Below are 20960 nucleotides of genomic sequence, written 5' to 3'. Positions count from 1 at the left end.
TCAGGATTTATACCCAAAAGTATGAGAGAGGCCTGGAACCCACTACAAATCGCAATCGCTAGCGTTTTAATGAGCGTTTTGTAAGTGATTTCTTGAACATTTTCTGTCGATTTTGGTAGCGATTTTAATTCTGATTGGTCCTTTCAATGTACCATAATTTTATTTACAGTTTTCACTAAATTAAAATCGCACTCAAATCGCTATGTGTAGCGATTCATGAGCAATTACGGCAGAGTTTATATACTTTGCAGAAACGCTAACACCACCAAAATGCTGCATGTCCTGCGCTAGCGATTTTGCTAATAGCAATCGCTCCAGTGGAATTTGGCCCGTCCATTAAGATTCGCTGAGCGTTTAGGAAAATAGCTAGTGTTTTGAATCGCTCCCTACATGCTCAAAAAAAAATCGCTCTAATGGGCTCCAGCCCAGACAGAGGATTAGAAGGCATTTGCCTTTACGGCTACTGTACTGCATAAGGCCTCTTTCACAGTGCGCCGTTAAAGTCACACGTTAGAAAATTTTTATAACGCAAACTAACGCACAGCAATACAAAGTCTGTGCAACATTCACAGTGCACACGTTGCGTTGTGTGTAACGTGTAGCAATATTTAGAAAGTGCTGCATGCTGTGCGTTTAGCAATACATTTGCTGCGTTGTGTGTGTTGCACACGCTCAGTAATGTTTTTTTTTTTAAATGTAACGCATGCACCGTTTTCGTTCCATCAGTATGCGACGAAAACGGCACACCAAACGCAGGGCTAAGGAATGTACTATAACGTCAAAGTTATAGTCTTTCAATGCGTTGCATTAGAGTACCGTTATGCGACCTTAACGTCGCATCAAACGCACTGTCCCACTGTGAAAGAGGCCTACATTATGTTTTGTTTTTGCAACCTAAAACCACAGGGATGATGGGGCAAGTATCACGATCCTTCTTAATGCGGACCTTGGCAGCCCAGCAGACCATTCCCAGGAGAGATGGACCACTCGCTCACAACAACACAACGTACCTGAAATAACTACATGGCATGTAGGGAGCCACTCTATTTTTGTTATTCAGTTGTACTATCCCTCCTGGCCGTGGTCTGCTAGGAGTGACCTTTACTTTTAATCTGTGAAGCCGACAGCCAACACCTAGCAGAGATGGGTCCAGCGGGCGTGGACTTCCCTGTGACCGCTGTGCCGGATTTTATAACTCTGTCCTCCATCCTGAGCTTAGCAGATGTTGGGGCCACCCCAGGCGTGTGAGCCATCGATCCTCGTCATTCCTTCTTCAGGACTCCGGAACTGCAGAATTTATTTAGCGCCGTGGCCACTTTATGTTGGTGTCCAATGTTAGACATTTGCGTGGGCTTCACCGGAGACCACACGTGAGTGGAGAACTGCTTTAGAGGTTACAAAAAAAGAAATGGCAGATTGATTTATTTATTTATTTTATTTATAAAGCGCCAACATATTACGCAGCGCTGAGATTGACGCACAGTGGATCAGTAGGTCACACTCTTGTGTTCCCGACCAAAACACTGTCTGCATAGAGTTTGTATGTTCTCCCCTTTTTTCTGTGGGTTTCCTCCAGGTGCTTAGATTTACTTTCCACATCTTGGAGACACACTGATGGGTTAGTTGGTTTCCCCACAAACTAGCCCTAGACTGTGATTGGGGTACCAGATTGTGAGTCCTGTAATTGGGGGGAGGATTGGGTTCTAGTGCTTATGGTTTCCTGGTTTGTGCACATTGGCACATGGCTTCCTGTGTTTTGGGGCATGCTTGCAAATGGCTTCCTGTGTTTGGGCATGTGTGCACATGGTTTCCAATGTTTGTGCACATTTGCACATGGTTTTCAATAATAGTGCACATTTGCACATAGTTTCCAATGTCTGTGCACATTTGCAAATGGTTTTCAACACTTCTGCACATTTGCAAATGGTTTTCAATATTTGTGCACATTTGCAAATAGTTTTCAATATTTGTGCACATTTGCAAATTGTTTTCAATTTTTGTGCACATTTGCAAATGGTTTTCAATATTTGTGCACATTTGCACATGGTTTACAATATTTGTGCACATTTGCAAATGGTTTTCAACACTTGTGTACATTTGTAAAGGATTTTCAACATTTGTGCACATTTGCAAATTGTTTTCAATATTTGTGCACATTTGCACATGGTTAACATTATTTGTGCACAGCTGCACATGGTTACTAGTCTTTGGCTATCATTCATAAAGGTGCAGTCGGTAGTGCGGGACTTAAAGGTGCGTACACACATGCGACTATAGTCGTTTGTAACGATCGTTCCCCGATCTTTACCAACGACGATCGTTACAAAAAACGAACCACCGACTATTAAGGCAAACGACGAACGAGCCAAATCGCTACAAAAGAAAGTTCTGTCTCGGCGGATTTTAACCAACGACGATCGTTTACAAAAGTAGTACATCGTTGGAAACGATCGTTCGTACTAGGCTTGACATGCGCATTTCACTATTTCTTCGTGAAACTTCTCATTTTTATGCGCAGGCGCAATAGTTGCTTTTTTGATGTAACGTTCGTTCTAACGATCAGATCGTTACACACCTTTTAAAACTAACTTTACTTAGGTCGTTCTTTCATCAATTAAAAGTTCGTTCGTCGTTCTCAACGAACGATCGTTGTCGCATGTGTGTACGTAGCATTAGACTTCTGGGTGGTCATTCATAAAAAAGTTGCCTGTTGCGATACAAGTGCAGAGGTTTTCTGGAGGAAGCTGGCGGTAGCGTGGCGGAAGACATGCGGAAACATAAAAGCTGCCCGATTCCCTCCGTGCGCTCCTCTGTCTGATGCTGCTTGGGAGGTCCGTCCCATTCATTTACACGTAATCCGCCCGCCTATCGCTACTGTCCAGCAAGCGGTATTTTCCTTCCGCATACCGCTTGCTCTAATCTTTATGAATAGACGTGTTTGTTACTTTTTCTAGATAAATCTAGAAAAACTCCACACAAGGCAGAAATGTTTCGCTCTGCACGGGAATGTCAGCTTTTCATGCGGAAAGAGGCTTTATGAATGGGGATTTTGCTGAGTGTTCGGTAAAGTCAGCGGTATTAAGCATTTCCGCATGCGGAAATGCTTTATGAATGATAGCCTTTTTGTCAATTTGCACAAGGTTTCCAGTGTTTGGGCTGGTGCACAGCAGAGCGGTTCTGAAGCTTTTTTTTAAAACGCTTGCAGGGGAAAACCGCTTGGCTAATGAAAGTGAATGGGCTGGTGCTCCCCAGAACGGCTCGTTTTTTCCCCCCAAACGCAAACTCGGGGGCTGCAGCATTTTTTAGATTTCTGAGGCGTTTCTGCCTCAATATAAAGTATAGGAAAGGGGAAAACTGCTCTGGAAAACGCTAGATCAGAGCGGTTTGCCAGGCGTTTTTGTTACAGAAGCTGTTCAGCAACAGCTTTACTGTAACAATATTTGTAATCTGCTACACAGAAACGCTCCAAAAAACACCAGGCATGTTTAGAAAACCGCTCTATACATGTGTTATGATTATGTCTGCAGCATGTACTGCTGGCTGCAGTTTTTGATGTCATTACATGCATTTGCTTGCATAGTTTGGGTTGCACTCAAACTAGTTGCTGATTCCATCTGTAGTGGCTCTGCAGGTCTGGCCAGCTCAGGATTCAATTATTACTATTCACCTGTGTGGGAATCTGCATGTCTGCTCCCATTGGATGACCTCAGTATAAAGATCTGCTTCCTGCAGGGCTCCTCGGGCTATCATAGTTTCAGATCAGTCTGTTATTCTGTCTGGCCCCCTCGCGCCTAGATCTCCTGTGGACTGCACTGAATCCTGCAAAGGGGTCAGTGAGTCCTTCCAAGTCCTGTTCTGTTTATTCAGTATTTGTTTCTTGCTAGTCTTGCATCATATATTGGTTCATCGCCAATATATAAGCATACTAGCGTGTTTGTTATTTTCCTTGTATTCGTGTTACGTTAATACATCAGTGTCGCTGATATATACGTACTCGAACTGTTTATATCCTGTGTTCAGTCAGTCAGTTTCCAGCATGTTTTGGTAGGTTGCGCGTATCGTGATCACCCGTGCTTAGCTAGTTCAGTCCTGTTCCTCATCCTGCTCCAGTTCTTAGTTAGTGTTCCTTGCTTATGTCATATATCGTTTTATCACCGATATATACATATGTCAGTTAGACGTTTGTAGTTCATTGATAGCTGCAATCGTAGTATGGTAGGGAATCGTACCTATTGTATATTTGTGTGTATTACGTCTGCCTTCTTTGACTCTATTTCCTGACTATTCTGTCTTGTCCCTGTGAGGCACGCCACCGCTGCAATCGCATTGGCTGCCTCATTCCAGTCTGTCTTGTTATGGACGCTTGCTGTTACTTAAGCAGTGACTAGTTTAGCAAGCGTTCATTCTGTTACCTGTCCTGATCTTCTGAGTTCTGGTTTATGCGCTCAGTGCTACCTTGCGCTGAGCCACTATAGTGGAAGGATTGTTTGTGGCTGTTTGGATCTACGCCTGCTCTGTGCGCCACATTTCCTGCTGGAGTCAGTCCTTTCCTCCACTAAACTGGGGATATCCTGGTTCCTTGTGCTAGCGTGTGTACCTCCTTCACGTCAGGATATACACCACGTGCTGACTGTGGAGAATATACCACCCAAGCCTAACAACATGCCTAGAATCGCTCTGAAATCTGCTTCAAAAACCTCTAGTGTTTTTCAGATCTGCTAGAGGTTTTTGGTGTGCACTGGGCCAAAGTGTCCATTTGCACATTGTTTCCAGTCTTTGTGCCCATTTGCACATTGTTTCCAGTCTTTGTGCCCATTTGCACATGGTTTCCAGTCTTTGTGCCCATTTGCACATGGTTTCCAGTTGTGCGGCCGTTACTTAGGAGTGCAAGAAAGTTAGCAGCGCATGCTACTCTGCACTACCGCAGCATACCGTGCACATAACTCGCGCTCCTCTCATTAAGCTGTGCTGCTTTAGCTTTGATGAATCAAGCCCTTTGAATTGCACCGCGTTACTGAGCAATAAACATTGGCCTCAATTCACTAAACTGATCTCCTGTCTTTAATAACTCTTCTAGAGTTGTTACCATGGTGATAAGGCATGTAGTATTCAGGAAACATTTTACCTCAGGCAAGCCTAAAGTTAACTCTTCTGTCTTTAAGTTAACTCTCCAATCCTTAAAATAACTCCAGAGTTAAAGACAGGCTGTTAATTAACTGCATGTGACAATAACTACAGAGGAGATAAATTAACTACAGAGGAGGTAACTTAAGGAATGAAGAGATAAGATAACTCTCTCACTGTGTGGAGGTAAGTTTTCTCTTGCCTTATTGTCTCCAGCATGATCTTAGTGAATTGAGGCCAAGCTGTTTATTAGCTGCATGTGAAAATAACTACAGAGGAGGTAAATTAACTACAGAGGAGGTAAATTAACTACAGAGGAGGTAACTTAAGGAATGAAGAGATAAGATAACTCTCTTACTGTGTGGAGGTAATTCTTCTCTTGCCTTATTATCTCCAGCATGATCTTAGTGAATTGAGGCCATTGTCTGCTACAACACATTTGTGTGAAAGTAAATCTCAGAAAGACTTGATTAGCAATGATCTATGTAACTGGACATTTTACAAAAAGTAAGATTTCCATTATTTCTCTGCTTTAATCAAGCGTCAAAGAAGCTTGACGTTGAATCATTTAATTGCAATTTGGGCGCAGCTGTACTTTCAGGGCTCATTCACTGTAGGATGTTGCGGAGCTGCGTTATAAAGTCTTATAACGCACTTTATCACATTTATCGGTTACAGAGAAAAATTGGATGCACCTGGCGTATCTGCTCAATGTTGGTGCTTTAAGGCCTCTTTTCCACGAACTGTTTACAGGCAGTGAAATGCCTCTCAAACTCTCACAACTGCTCACTGCTGCCTGGTAACTGCTTGTCGCTGCCTGGTAACTGCTCACTGCTGCCTGGCAACTGCTTGCTCAGCACACAGCTCAACAGTTCGTGGAAAAGAGGCCTTAGTTTTCTTCCTGCAAAGTTATTTTTTAATCTAATGAAGTGACTGCAATTAGTTTAGAGGTCTGGCAGAATAATTGTCACCCTGATGTGAGATCACTCTATGCAGCAACAAAAGACATAGGGCTCTATTCATAAAAAAGTTGTGGTGAAAAAACTCCTGGAGGGAAAATACCGCAGCAGTATTTTAGACTTCTGGGTGGTCATTCAAAAAAATGTTGGCAGCTGCGATGCAAGAGCGGAGATCTCCCGCTGAAGGCTGGCGGTAAGCTGTCGGAAGGCATGCGGAAACACTTCATCCGGCAGAGTCCCTCCGTGCACTGCTCTCTCTGGGAGGTCTGTCCCATTCACTTGTATGTAATCCGCAGGTTTCGAGGAAGCGGTATTTCCCGTCCACATACCGCTTCCTCTAATCTTTATGAACGGCCATTTTGTTACTTTTTTTCTAGATAAATCTAGAAAAACACCGCAGAAGGCGGAAATTTCTCGCTCTGCTGGGGGATTGTAGATTTTCATGCGGGAACAGCTTTTATGAATGCCCACTTTGCTAAATGGTCGGGAAAGTCCGCTGTTCTGAGCGGAAAACTTGCGGTAAGGTTTTATGAATAGAGCCCACAATAGCAGACAAGCTATAGCAATGGATGCCGACACAAGTCAGATGATTACACAGCGATGGACCAGGGCCTGAGGTTGCTATGCGGGTTACCTTGGCGTTGTCACATCTCTGGGTACAGCTCTACATAAACGGTCTGATGGTTTAGTCATCAGAGTGGCCAAATGTTACCTTAACCTATATTAGTTCCTGGACGTAGAAACTACGTCCAGGAACCATGCGCGCTCCCGGCCGTGGCTCGTTAGCCAGGCAATCAGTGAATCGGGCTATGGTGCCCGGTCACTGATTCCTCTCCCCGCTGAAAAAGCGACAGCTTCTCTCGGAAGCTGCGCTTTTTCTGTCTGTAGCGTCCCCCATGCGTCTCTCTAAGTGTATGTTACGCTTAGAGTGACGTCATGTAAGCCAAAGCTCCCCAACCCTGTCCTCAAGGCCCACCAACAGTACATGTTTTGCAGAAAACCACAAACATGCACAGGTGAGGTAATCAGTGTCTCAGCAGAGCTGATTAACTACCTCTGTGGACTGCCACAAAACATGCACTGTTGGTGGGCCTTGAGGACAGGGTTGGGGAACACTGAAAACAATCTCATGGCCGCCATCTTGTGGCCAAAAAGTAAAACTACAACTAAAAGTAAAAAAAATAAAATTCAAACACATTTACATTATAAATCTCTTGTTTACATCCCACCCTCCCTAAACTACCCAAATAAAATGTTTAACCACTTCAGGATCACAGGTTTTCTTCCCTTAAAACCAAAACAACTTTTACATTTCAGCGCTCCTCCCATTCATTCACTGATAACTTTATTGCTACTCATCACATGTGAATGATCTATAGCTTGTTTTTTTCGCCACAAATTAGGCTTTTCAAGGGTGATATTTTATTTTAGTAATAATGTTATTCTCTATGCATTTTAAAAAGAAAAAAGAGAAAAAAATGAAAAGATACACTATTTCTATATTTCCAACCATAAAAAAAAGCAAGGGAGGCTAGGATTAGATCAGGGTTGATCAGGGTTGATCAGGGTAGATCAGGGGTATATAGTCCTGGTATATTTATTTATAAGTCCTGGTTTATTTATAAAATCCACTAGGTGGCAGTCAGAATACAAGTAAAGAAGATCCAGTTACCTTGTAATCCTCTCAGGAGTGATTACAAGGTAACTGTATCTTCTCAAGTGCTGGCAACATTGTTTGTAAACCTCACAAATGAATGAGCACTGCTATTGGCTTATAGCAGTGCTCATTCATGGTTACAGGCATCTGATTGGTGATGGGAGTAATTACTCCCATTCATCAATCCCACCCAGAGATAAATGAACCTGGTGCACGCGCATGTGCACGCACGGGGGCGCGCACCCGCGGGAGCGCGCGGGATCGTGTCCGCACAGCACAATAAATCAACGCCCCTGATCCGCTCATTAAGTCAATAGGGGCGTAGTTAAGCGTCTGGGAAATCCGAAAGTGGTTAATATAAAAAAACAAAAAACATTACAATAAAAAACAAACAAACATGTAAATATTTACCTAAGGGTCTAAACTTTTTAAATATCAATGTAAAGATGAAATATTTCTATATTTTTATTTTAAACTTGTAAATAGTGATAGATGCAAAACAGAAAAAATGCACCTTTATTTCCAAATAAAATATTGTCGCCATACATTGTGATAGGGACATAATTTTAATGGTGTAATAACCGGGACATATGGGCAAATACAATACGTGAGTTTTAATTATGGAGGCATGTATTATTTTAAAACTATAATGGCTGAAAACTGAGAAATAATGAATTTTTTCAATCTTTTTCTTATTCTTCCTGTTAAAATGCATTTACAGTAAAGTGGCTCTTAGCAAAATGTACCCCCTAAAGAAAGCCTAATTGGTGGCGGAAAAAAAAAGATATAGATCAGTTGATTGTGATAAGTAGTGATAAAGTTATAGGCTAATGAATGGGAGGTGAACATTTCTCAAGTGAAAACGACGGAACGTGAATGGGTTATTAATATCAAATTCTTCTGCAAATTCTTCACGCTCCTGCAGCAAGGCCAAATGCAAATGTCATGTTTGTGCCGTGTTCACCACGGTGACAACCAAATGTCACTATACAGAGCGTCTGCAGGTGGGCGAGGGCAATGCCAATGTGGCCCCAGGGCTACTGAAATGGCTTAGGGTGCATACACACTTGGCCAATTATTTGCCAATTTTACTGTTTCCATGTAACATGAGGGTCCTTTTATTTTGGTGCGGAGCGGTACGATCTGGAACAATCATACCGCAGCTGAAAAGTATAGCCGCGGTGCAACCAAAAGACAAAAGAAAAATGAACACGCCACTCCCGGTCACCACATAGTGCGTTACTTCTGCAGCGCCTGGAAGACTGCCGTCGTGTCGTACTGCAAGCAGTGTGTCATGTCTCATACACTTTCACGGCCACTGCGATGAGCTGCGGCGGGGCAGAGTACTATGACATGACGCGATAAGTGTAAAAGGGGCCTCAGATTTTACCTACACAGTCTGTTCATAGTTGGCCCTCACTCTACATACAGGTGGTAAAAATTGCCAATGATTGTCCAATCCAATCAAAAGTGGATGTGTGTATGGAGTTTTAGGCCTCTTTTCCACGAACTGTTGAGCTGTGTGCTCAGCAAGCAGTTGCCAGGCAGCAGTGAGCAGTTACCAGGCAGCAGTGAGAGTTTGAGAGGCATTTCACTGTCTAGAAACAGTTCGTGGAAAAGAGGCCTTAGTGACCCACTCAAGATTCTAGCTTGCATGCAAATTTAATGCAAATAAATTCAGCTTGCAATTGGGTCAAACAAATACTCTTCGGTAAAGACAGCGGTGATTGCCATTTTTTTCCCTCATTCACCAACGTTTTTCCAACAGCGAGTAAAAGTTGGTAACATAGTACAGTAGTGTGGCGGTAATAGTGAAATAAAGTTGTTGTTTTTTAAAAAATGTAGAAATTAGTACAGAAAATATCGTCTTCTGTGAAAAAATTCTAAAGTCCAGCAAACACAGCTCAGAAGTCTCTAGACTACATGTAACTGAATGTGACCAGAGATGCTCAAATCCGGAACCGGATGAATCCGGATGGTAGCTATTCGGATTTCATCAGGTTAAACTCAATTAACCTGTGCGGGGTGGGCGGCGGTGTTAATCTTACCTATCACGACGTCTTCTTCGTCCGCCCCCCATCCACTGTGTACAGTATGGCTCTCATACTACATGGAAGGGGGTAAAATTGGTCTGTGATCTTTCATTTTCCATAGACTTTTATCTCAAGGGTGTATGTAGCATTAGTGTGAATAAGCCCTCAAGGTGGCGAAAAAGTTAATTTAGAGAAGGCAGGCGCTGTTGGGGGGGATCTCAATATGAAAATGAATGGACTCATAGAAAATGGGTTAAGGTTCGTATACACGTCCGATAAAGATCGTTCGTTACAAACGATTTGTGACGTTTACACGATATTCAAATTAGACCGAAAAGATCGTTCGTAATGAACGATTGTGTACACACGTGAACGATATAAGTATAAAGTACTGAACGATGAACGATAAAAAAATGCGTGCGCAAACGGAAGTGACGTTATGACAGGCAATAAGAACATGCGTACTACTCCACAGATAATCATTATCGGACGATCTTTGTACACACTGCAACGATTGAACGATTATCTTTCGAAAAAATCCGCCGGGTTGGATCGGTCGGATTGAACGATAACGGTCGTCATCGTCCAAAAAAACGATCGTTGGGAAATTTGGAACGCACGATTATCGGTCCGGGTACTTATCCGTTAGCCGGGCGCATCCGGCAGGTGGCGCTAATTACTATTCCCCCTCCAGGCTGCCATGAATAGTAGGGAAAGATGTAACTCTGGTGGAGTTTTGTCGCCACCTACCGGATGCGCCCGGCTAACGGATAAGTACCTCGGTCCGATTGTCGTTATCGTTCGTTTTCGAACGATCGTTATCGTACGTGTGTACTCAGCTTTAGTCTATTATTTATACCCAAACATTCCTTACAGTATTTTACATCCAGGCAAATGGGAAGCCTGGTTGTCAACTCATTCCTTTAATTACTGGCAGATATGCGATAGATTGTGTGTAATTACCTGCAGAATCTGCATAATTTAAGCATGTCAGTAATTAAAAGGATGAGTTGGCAACTCTGATGTCCCGCTAGGGACAGCTGGTGATAAAAATTACACGTTTGGAATGTGTACCTTTTATAAATAGCCCCTGTATGGCCCACACATTCATGTTGGGTTTCATTGACTCAAATCTCTTAAAGGGAAGGTCCAAGCAAAAAAAAAAAATGAGTTTCACTTACCTGGGGCTTCTACCAGCCCCATGCAGCCATCCTGTGCCCTCGTAGTCGCTCACTGCTGCTCCAGTCCCCCGCCGCCAGCTAGTTCTGCTTCTACCAGCCCCATGCAGCCATCCTGTGCCCTCGTAGTCACTCACTGCTGCTCCAGTCCCCCGCTGGCAGCTAGTTCTGCTTCTACCAGCCCCTTGCAGCCATCCTGTGCCCTCGTAGTCACTCACTGCTGCTCCAGTCCCCCGCTGGCAGCTTTCTGACCTCGGAGGTCAGGGCCGAATTGCGTACATTTTTACACATTCCCGCTAGTGCAGGAACATTAACATATACATTTTTACGCGTTAGTGGTGCAACGCGTACATTTTTGTTCCTGCACTAGCTAGAATGCGTAAAATTGTATGCAATGTAGCCCTGACCTCCGAGGTCAGAAAGCAGCCAGCGGGGGACTGGAGCAGCAGTGAGTGACTACGAGGGCACAGGATGGCTGCATGGGGCTGGTAGAAGCAGAACTAGCTGCCAGCGGGGGACTGGAGCAGCAGTGAGTGACTACGAGGGCACAGGATGGCTGCATGGGGCTGGTAGAAGCAGAACTAGCTGGTGGTGGGGGACTGGAGCAGCAGTGAGTGACTACGAGGGCACAGGATGGCTGCATGGGGCTGGTAGAAGCAGAACTAGCTGGCGGCGGGGGACTGGAGCAGCAGTGAGTGACTACGAGGGCACAGGATGGCTGCATGGGGCTGGTAGAGGCAGAACTAGCTGGTGGCGGGGGACTGGAGCAGCAGTGACTGACTACGAGGGCACAGGATGGCTGCATGGGGCTGGTAGAAGCAGAACTAGCTGGTGGAAGGGGACTGGAGCAGCAGTGAGTGACTACGAGGGCACAGGATGCTGCATGGGGCTGTTAGAAGCAGAGCTAGCTGCCAGCGGGGGACTGGAGCAGCAGTGAGTGACTACGAGGGCACAGGATGGCTGCAGGGGGCTGGTAGAAGCAGAACTAGCTGGTGGCAGGGGACTGGAGCAGCAGTGAGTGACTACAAGGGCGCGGGATGGCTACCTGGGGCTGGTAGAAGCCCCAGGTAAGTGAAACTCATTTTTTTTTTTGCTTGGACCTTCCCTTTAAGGGCTCGTTTCCACCATAGCGAATCCGCATGCGGCGCCGACATGCGGATTCGCTTGGTACATTGAAGTGGATGGGGCTGTTTCCATATGTGCGGCGTGCGGGAGCGATTTGGCGGTGGGCCAAATCTGCACGACGGGACCCACAGAATTCGCCTGCGTCGGGAATCCATGCGAATCGCCGCTAATGTATTTAATAGGAAAAACGCATGCGTTTTTTACATGCGTTTTTACCCGCGATTCGCGTGCGATTTCGCACCTTTTTCAATGTTATTTTGCCCTGGCAGAGTCATGGTTAATTTCGCATGGCACCCTGCCATGCGAAATCGCGGGTAAAAACGCATGCGGAAACGCATCCGCATGCGTTTTTACAAGCGTCGGGATGCCGGCGAAATCGCGTCGCAACAGTGGAAACGGGCCCTCACTCTATTAGGCCTCTTTTCCACGAACTGTTTCTAGGCAGTGAAATGCCTCTCAAACTCTCACAACTGCTCGTTGCTGCCTGGTAACTGCTTGCTGCTGCCTGGTAACTGCTCACTGCTGCCTGGCAACTGCTTGCGGAGCACACAGCTCAACAGTTCGTGGAAAAGAGGCCTTATTTTCCTGGTGGTTTCCCCCGTTGAAAACCTGTTACTTTGCTACAGAGAAAACAATGCAAGATCGCAATTTCTGGAAGCATCTGCGATTCAGGTAATGATTGGCACTGCAAATAGCATGTGGCATGCGATAGAGTAGCGCATGTTCTCAGTTTAAACAACACCTTTACAAATTGTAGATAATTACGCAAATCGCGGTAGTCCCATAGAGGGGCATTCTGTGTGGGAAAATGAATGCGATTCCCCCAAGTGTGACCCCTTAGGGCTGGTGTTAGGGCTGGACCCGGCTGGTGCACATTTAGAGCGCTTCTGAACGCTTTTCAAAATGCTTGCGCTTTGAAAACCGCTTGGCTAAGCTTTTTCTATGGGTTGCATCACACAAGAGCAGTGTGATTTTTAGAGAAACGCAAACGTGTTTGGTACAGTTGCTAACTATTAGGACAAACTGTTAAAAAAAAAAATGATACATTGAAACGCTCAATAAAATCGCTGGGCATACCTAGAAAATCGCTAGGCACATGCCTGAAATCGCTTTGAAAAAAACACTGAAAAAAAAAATGCTTAGCGTTTGCGACTACAGTAGCGATTTTAGGTGTGCACCAGAAAATGAACAGAGTTAGGTTAGGATCACACTTGTTTCTGCGGGAAATGCAGATGTTTTCTCGCAAACATTTTTCCGCTTGACTGCGATTGAACGCAGGCTTTTATCTTTTACAGTAGCCAGCGATTTTCAATGAGGAATCAAATGTGTTGTGCAGAAATGTGGTGCCCGTAGTATCGTTTTTTAAAATGCTATCAGCAACAATCGTGGAGGCCTCCTGAGAAAGCCCCATAAGAAAGCATTTCTTGCAATTTGGCATTGCAGCAAAACGCCCGTAATTTCAGCAGGTGTGACCCCTGTCTCAGGGCTGGTGCACACTAGAGTGGATCTAGGGCGTTTTTATTTTATTTTTTAAACGCTTGCAGGGGGAAAACCGCTTGGCTAATGAAAGTGAATGGGCTGGTGCACACCAGAGCGGCTCGTTTTTTCCACAAACGCAAACTCGGGGGCTGCAGCATTTTTTAGATTTCGGAGGCGTTTATGCCTCAATGTAAAAATATAGGAAAGTGGAAAACCGCTCTGAAGAACGCCAGATCAGAGCAGTTTTCCAGGCGTTTTTGTTACAGAAGCTGTTTATTAACAGCTTTACTGTAACAATATATGAAATCTGCTACACAAAAACGCTCCAAAAAACGCTAGGCATGTTTAGAAAACCTCTCTAAGGGCCCGTTCACACTTAAGCAGGAATCGCGCGATTCCCACTCAGCGCAAAATGCTAGCGGTTCTTAAAACCCTAGCCCATGTAAGCGGTTAGCATTAACTGCAAATGCGTGACATGCAGCATTGTACTGGCGATTTGCGATTTGCATGCATAGCACCGCTAATCGCGATCGCTCCAAAAACGCTGCAGTGTCCAGTGATTTTTCTGCGTTAATCACGGAAAAATAACTCCCGTAAAACGCTAGCGGTAATCGCCGGGGTTTCGCGGTTTTAGGTGTGAATGGGGCCTAAACATGCCTAGAATCGCTCTGAAAATCTGCTTCAAGAACCTCTAGCGTTTTACGGATGTGCTAGAGGTTTTTGGTGTGCACTGGGCCTCAGAGAAGTTCCAAAAAGTTTTTGTTGTTTTGTAAAATTAGTAGAAATAATGCCATATTCAGAGAGTGATTCTGCCAGCAGTCAGTGTGGCTCCCCCTCTCGCGTTCTGCCTTCAGTGGTGGTATCTCCGGAAGCCCTATCCCACCAGGCAGGAGATAAAGCGGTGACAGGCCTGGACGCTTGGCGCGCCGCCTCATAAACACATTCCTGCGCTATCTCCCAAACACAACAACTACGAGACCCCCACCGGCTGCACAGCTAGTTATTTCCCTTGAAGCTCCCCGGAGGGATTTCGCCTCGATGGTCGGTCGCCTCCGGGAGACGATGGGAACGCTTTATCAGGAATCGCCCCTCCATCGGTCCATCCGCCTGGCAACGCGAGGGTTCAGCGTCTCCGACTACATCAAGAGATTTGCGGTATCTGTGTGTGTATGATAATCGGCTTTTATTTATTAATTTGTGAGCTTCATGATTATGCGAAACGGCCGGTAGACCAGAAAACAGCACCTGAACAAAAAGGAATATGTGGGCTGCCATCTCTATATTTTTTATTTAATTTTCTTAAATAGCGTTAACCCGTGCTGATCGTTTTAGTTTTAGCAGCATCTGATTCACACCTGGAGCAGTCCCACAGTCAGTGGAGTCAGCGCATCCGATCTGCCTCTGTGTGTTTGGTCACTGACTCAAAAAGTTGAGAAAATATTTGAAAATAGAGTCAGAAAGGGCAATTTCCATATTCCTCTCGATTGAGGCATTATTATTATTGATTGTATTTATAAAGCTCCAACATATTACACAGCGCTGGACAATAAATACATACAATGATACAAAGGAGGACAGACGTAACAAGGCAATACAACAGACGGGTGTAGCATTAGGGGGTGCAGAGGTTGTGACCGCATAGGGGCCCTTGAGCCAGAGGGGCTCTGAGGGGCCCTCCCTCAACTCCAGTATTGGCTCTCTATTGGTCGTGTGCTCATAATAATCCCTTCTACAGATACTATGAATAGTATTGATCATTAACAAACTGTTCCCCATCCCCTTCTTGCACCTCTGACACTGGGGTTGTCTTTGGGAGTTTTTGGTGCCTCATATCAATTGTTATGTATAGAGTGCTTGGGGGCCCCAAATGTAAAACTCACACCGCGGCCCGATAGCTCCTTAGCTACGGCACTGACAACAGAGCCAGGTATGGCAGAGCCCGAGAATCACAACCCCAGCAGGGAGCAGACCTCACAAATTATACATTCTGATGAATTGTTTCCCTCTACTGATCTTTCTTGTTAAATGACTTTTCAGCACTTTTCAAGCAGAATTTAGAAAAATAAAAAATCCTTATCTTCTCTTGTTTTTGGTTATTTTATTTTTGCTTGTTGGGTGTTTCAAGGTTTTATACAGATAAGTAAGGGCCCTTATTCGATTCCCTTTTTGGCCTAAATGTTCTCCTATGAGATTATATTTCAGATAGATTGTGCTGTGGATAATACTGTTTGAACATAGAATGCTCAGCTACTTACTGTTTATGTTTATTGATATATGGATCCCATGTTGGGCATCCTTATTTACAAGTCGTATTTTATATGAAAATTTGGCTTTTGAGCCTAATAAAAGACTTTTGAAACTAAAAGAACTTTTCAGCACTCTGCAATTGAAAAAATACACCAAAAAAGTAGGTGAAAGGGCTCGATTCCACTGTTGCGGTGCGGAATCGCCTGCATTCCACCGCGGACGATATCGCATGCGTGTGCGATTCCGCATGCGGTTTTGCCCGCGATTTCGCATGCGATTCCGCATAGGTAAGGGTATGTGCGAATTTAACCATGTCACTGCCTGTGTAAATTAACATTATACCTATGCGACTTCGCGGCAAAAACCGCATGCTCAACCCGCATGCGGTTTCCCTATTTAAAAGCATTCTTACCAAGCTACGAAAAATCACTGCGCTCCAATGGTGAAAAGATTATGACAGGGGATCGCAGCAAGAAAAAGGTCACTTCACCTTTACAATTAGTCAATAGGCAGGTATTACTGCGCTCCAGTACCTCTCACAGAGGTTCAACCCTGTAAAATAATCACCAAGTATTGCACTATGCAAGCATGAGGAACGCGATGACGTCACAGTAAGGAAGTAAGGAAGTGAGAGACCCGGTGGCGTGCGCTCTGTACCGCGGACTGAGCTGCTATTGTGGGATCCACTGTCTGGCGTTTTTGCCAAATAAACATTGGAATTGCTTTTAAGAGGAGCCTGGCTGACCGGCGATTATTTACGTGCAGTGTGGCAAGACGCGCTTCTGGTGAGTGGGGCCACATAGGGGGAGTCTGAGTATATCTTTCCCAAGGTGGTGGCACTACCCCCAGGAGTGCACTCACATGGTGCGGATTTCAGCTTTATTGTGGCAATATTTCAAAGCATTAGTGGCGATTCCCGTGCATTCCGCTCGCACGCGAAATCTGACGGCTCTGCCGTGAAGATTTCTGCCGCAGAAAAAAACGCTCCCGCAGCCACACAAGTGGAAACAGCCCCATCCACTTGCATTGCCTATGCGGACACCGCATACAGATTCGCTATAGTGGAAACGAGCCCTCAAAATGAACCTCCAGACTAAAAATCTACTCAGCAGCATTATAAAGGCCTGGTGTTTCTTTGAGGGCCCATTTCCACTATCGCGAATTCGCATGCAAATTCGCATAGCAATACAAGTGAATGGGACTGTTTCCACTTGTCAGGATTCCTTTGCGTTTTTCTGTGCAGAAAAAATTTGCATGGCAGAGCCATCAGAATTTGCATACTGCATACCGCTATGCGAATCGCATACAATGTATTTAATAGGAAATTCGCATGAGGTTTGGGACATGCGAATTTGCATAGAAACAATGGAAAAGCACACCAGCACTGCCATGGTTAAATTCGCATACATCGTCATCCATGCGAATTTGCATGCGAATTCGCATAGACCCGCATGCGAAATTCGCATCCGCATGCAAATTTTTACCGCGGCGATTCGCACCGCACAAGTGGAAATGCAGCCTCACAGTTTCACAGCATCAGAACTTTGTTTCTCTTATACAAGCCTCATTTTTAGCTGCACAGAAGCAAACTGCCCGGGCATTTTTCCCCTGATGCTGTGCAAAGCATGATGGGATTTCTGATTTTGTTGTTCTCGTTCTGCTGTCTTTGCGCAAATTTGTTTCTTTTTATTTTATTTAGAATGTGAAATTAGAAGCCTAGCGTGCGCAGCTGGGAGGGGTAATCAGGACAGAGGACAATATGTTTGTTTAGGCTGAAGTTCCCCTTTAATTGCATAGGGGCCCAGGGGCCCCTATGCAATTTTTGGTACTTATCCGTTAGCCGGGCGCATCCTCTAGGTGGCGACAAAACTCCACCAGAGTTACATCTTTCCCTACTATCCATGGCGGCCTGGAGGGGGAATAGTAATTAGCGCCACCTGCCGGATGTGCCCGGCTAACGGATAAGTACCAAATTTTTTTTCTCCTGATTTTTCTCCTAGGAGATATTTTTTTCATCTTCGATTTAAAATAATTTTGCATTTTGCAATGGAAAAAGTACCAAAAAGTAATTGAAAAAGTACTGGGAAAATTATTTTGAATGCTTGCTTGCTTGCTTGCTGGTGGTTTAAAAAGCATTTTATTTACAAGTTGTGAAAATATCACTAAGGCCTCCTTTCCATGAACAGTTGAACTGTGTGCTCAGCAAGCAGTTACCAGGGAGCAGTGAGCAGTTACCAGGGAGCAGTGAGCAGTTACCAGACAGTGAGCAGGTGTGAGAGATTTAGGCCTCTTTTCCACGAACTGTTTCTAGGCAGTGAAATGCCTCTCAAACTCTCACAACTGCTCACTGCTGCCTGGTAACTGCTCACTGCTGCTGCCTGGTAACTGCTCACTGCTGCTGCCTGGTAACTGCTCACTGCTGCTGCCTGGTAACTGCTCACTGCTGCTGCCTGGTAACTGCTCACTGCTGCCTGGTAACTGCTCACTGCTGCCTGGTAACTGCTCACTGCTGCCTGGTAACTGCTCACTGCTGCCTGGTAACTGCTCACTGCTGCTGCCTGGTAACTGCTCACTGCTGCTGCCTGGTAACTGCTCACTGCTGCTGCCTGGTAACTGCTCACTGCTGCTGCCTGGTAACTGCTCACTGCTGCTGCCTGGTAACTGCTCACTGCTGCCTGGTAACTGCTCACTGCTGCCTGGTAACTGCTCACTGCTGCCTGGTAACTGCTCACTGCTGCCTGGTAACTGCTCACTGCTGCCTGGTAACTGCTCACTGCTGCTGCCTGGTAACTGCTCACTGCTGCTGCCTGGTAACTGCTCACTGCTGCCTGGTAACTGCTCACTGCTGCTGCCTGGTAACTGCTCACTGCTGCTGCCTGGTAACTGCTCACTGCTGCTGCCTGGTAACTGCTCACTGCTGCTGCCTGGTAACTGCTCACTGCTGCTGCCTGGTAACTGCTCACTGCTGCTGCCTGGTAACTGCTCACTGCTGCGGCCTGGTAACTGCTCACTGCTGCGGCCTGGTAACTGCTCACTGCTGCGGCCTGGTAACTGCTCACTGCTGCTGCCTGGTAACTGCTCACTGCTGCTGCCTGGTAACTGCTCACTGCTGCTGCCTGGTAACTGCTCACTGCTGCTGCCTGGTAACTGCTCACTGCTGCTGCCTGGAAACTGCTCACTGCTGCTGCCTGGTAACTACTCACTGCTGCCTGGTAACTACTCACTGCTTCCTGGTAACTGCTCACTGCTGCCTGGTAACTGCTCACTGCTGCCTGGTAACTGCTCACTGCTGCTGCCTGGTAACTGCTCACTGCTGCTGCCTGGTAACTGCTCACTGCTGCTGCCTGGTAACTGCTCACTGCTGCTGCCTGGTAACTACTCACTGCTGCCTGGTAACTACTCACTGCTGCCTGGTAACTGCTTGTCGCTGCCTGGTAACTGCTCACTGCTGCCTGGTAACTGCTCACTGCTGCCTGGTAACTGCTCACTGCTGCCTGGTAACTGCTCACTGCTGCCTGGTAACTGCTTGTCGCTGCCTGGTAACTGCTTGCTTAGCACACAGCTCAACAGTTCTTGGAAAAGAGGCCTTAGAGGCAATTCACTGTCTATCAACAGTCCATGGAAAAGAGACCTTAGAAGAAAACTGTGAAGGTGAAAAAGTGAATTGCATATGGCCCCAGGTGAGATATATCATTAAAAGGTTAGAGAATTAACCCGATGCAATTTTCCAGAACTCTCAGGGGCCTTTCACACTGGAGCGGTGGGTAATTTTACCGCACTTCACCGCTATGTTAATGAAAGCCTATTGGTTCTTTCATGTAGCGTGCGGTGCGCCGGAAGTTTACAATATATTGCGTGCACATACCGACGTTGCCACGCGACCAAGTTTCCAAGTCATGTAAGTCTATGGCGATGAAGGAATTTAAGGAATGGTGGCGGTGCACCAGTGCGGAAGCGTATTTTTACAATACGCTTTCACTTGCTTTCGTATTTCCGAAACAGTAAGTGACCGCAAGCAAGTGTCACTTCCTGTTTGGATGTGAGCCAGAAGTGGATTACCGCATGCTAACATGGTAATCCCCGAAGGGCTGTTTTTTTGCTTTGCGGTGCCGCCAATCCTCAGTCTGAAACTGGCATCTGGATAGAGTTACCCTTGAGACCTCTGGAAACCGGCAGCATTTTCCCGCAGCCGAATCAGCATTCTTGGCCAGCTGAGAACAGCTGACTGTCGGCAAAGGTGAATCGCACGCGTTGTGAGATAAAAACCTATTGTCTGCTTTTTTTTTTTTTTTTTTGCAATGCAGAAAACGCCCACGATTTTTGTCAAGTGTGATCCTATCCTCAAGCAGCCAGAAAGAAATCCCCAACTTGCGGGATGCTCAAAGCTATTTTTAACGTATGTTTTAGGCCTTGTTCACATTGCGTTCCGTTCGCGTTTGGCTTTTTTTTACGCAATTGTTTTTTTTATTCCTGTCGCTTGGGTGGGAGCTGCACTTTTCTAAGCACTTTTTCCGAGCGGTTTTTTAATTCACTCCCTGACGTCAGTCAGGAAGTGAACTCTTTGACCCGGAAAATAATAAATACAATGTATTTATACAAAACAACGCGAACGCAATCACCGCACAAAGCGATTTTGTGAGCGTTTCACGTTTTTCCTATACCTTCCATTGAGGTGGAATTGCCACAAAAATGGTACAGGCAGCGCTTTCCTGAACGGATCGGAAATGAACCGCTGAGATTTGAACTCTCTCATGGAGAATCATTCCACAAGCGCTTTCAGGTCGATTTTGAAAAATCGCCAGCGCTTAAAAAAAAAATCTCAAAACGCGTCTAGTGTCAACGAGCCCTAACCGCTATAAAGCTTTGTTACATTTAAGATTGTTTTTTTTTTTTTCAGTACTGTATTTCAACATGAATACAGACTTCATGGTTTGGGTGCAGTAAGAGGTGTAATGTACAGTATTAGTGAGGTCTATGTTTAACCACTTCTCTACTAAGGCTGCATTTCCACTTGTGCGGTGCGAATCGCCGCGGTAAAAATTCGCATACGGATGCGAATTTCGCATGCGGTTGTATGCGAATTTTCATACGAAGTCGCATGCGAATTCGCATGGATGACGATGTATGCGAATTTAACCATGGCAGTGCTGGTGTGATT

At 45.4% G+C, this 20960-nt stretch overlaps 1 protein-coding gene across 2 annotated transcripts in view; it reads left to right on the top strand.

Annotated features, from left to right (window-relative positions):
• The first annotated feature begins 1269 nt into the window (after window positions 1-1269).
• MYLK3 (myosin light chain kinase 3) overlaps window positions 1270-20960 on the top strand; it is a 152702-nt gene continuing 133011 nt past the window's right edge. Inside the window, exon 1 of one of the 2 annotated variants that reach the window (XM_068261374.1) lies at window positions 1270-1370. In XM_068261374.1, the coding sequence (XP_068117475.1) occupies window positions 1320-1370 (51 nt within the window). In that variant the 5' untranslated portion in view covers window positions 1270-1319. Of the gene's footprint in view, window positions 1371-14536; window positions 14711-20960 lie in introns of those variants that run through there. The other variant, XM_068261373.1, reaches the window with a different exon arrangement.

The sequence above is a fragment of the Hyperolius riggenbachi genome, chromosome 11 (assembly GCF_040937935.1).
Source record: "Hyperolius riggenbachi isolate aHypRig1 chromosome 11, aHypRig1.pri, whole genome shotgun sequence".
In the NCBI taxonomy this organism is placed as follows: domain Eukaryota; kingdom Metazoa; phylum Chordata; class Amphibia; order Anura; family Hyperoliidae; genus Hyperolius; species Hyperolius riggenbachi.
The sequence above is the reverse complement of the archived record's forward strand: the minus strand, read 5'-3'. Positions and strand labels throughout refer to the sequence as shown.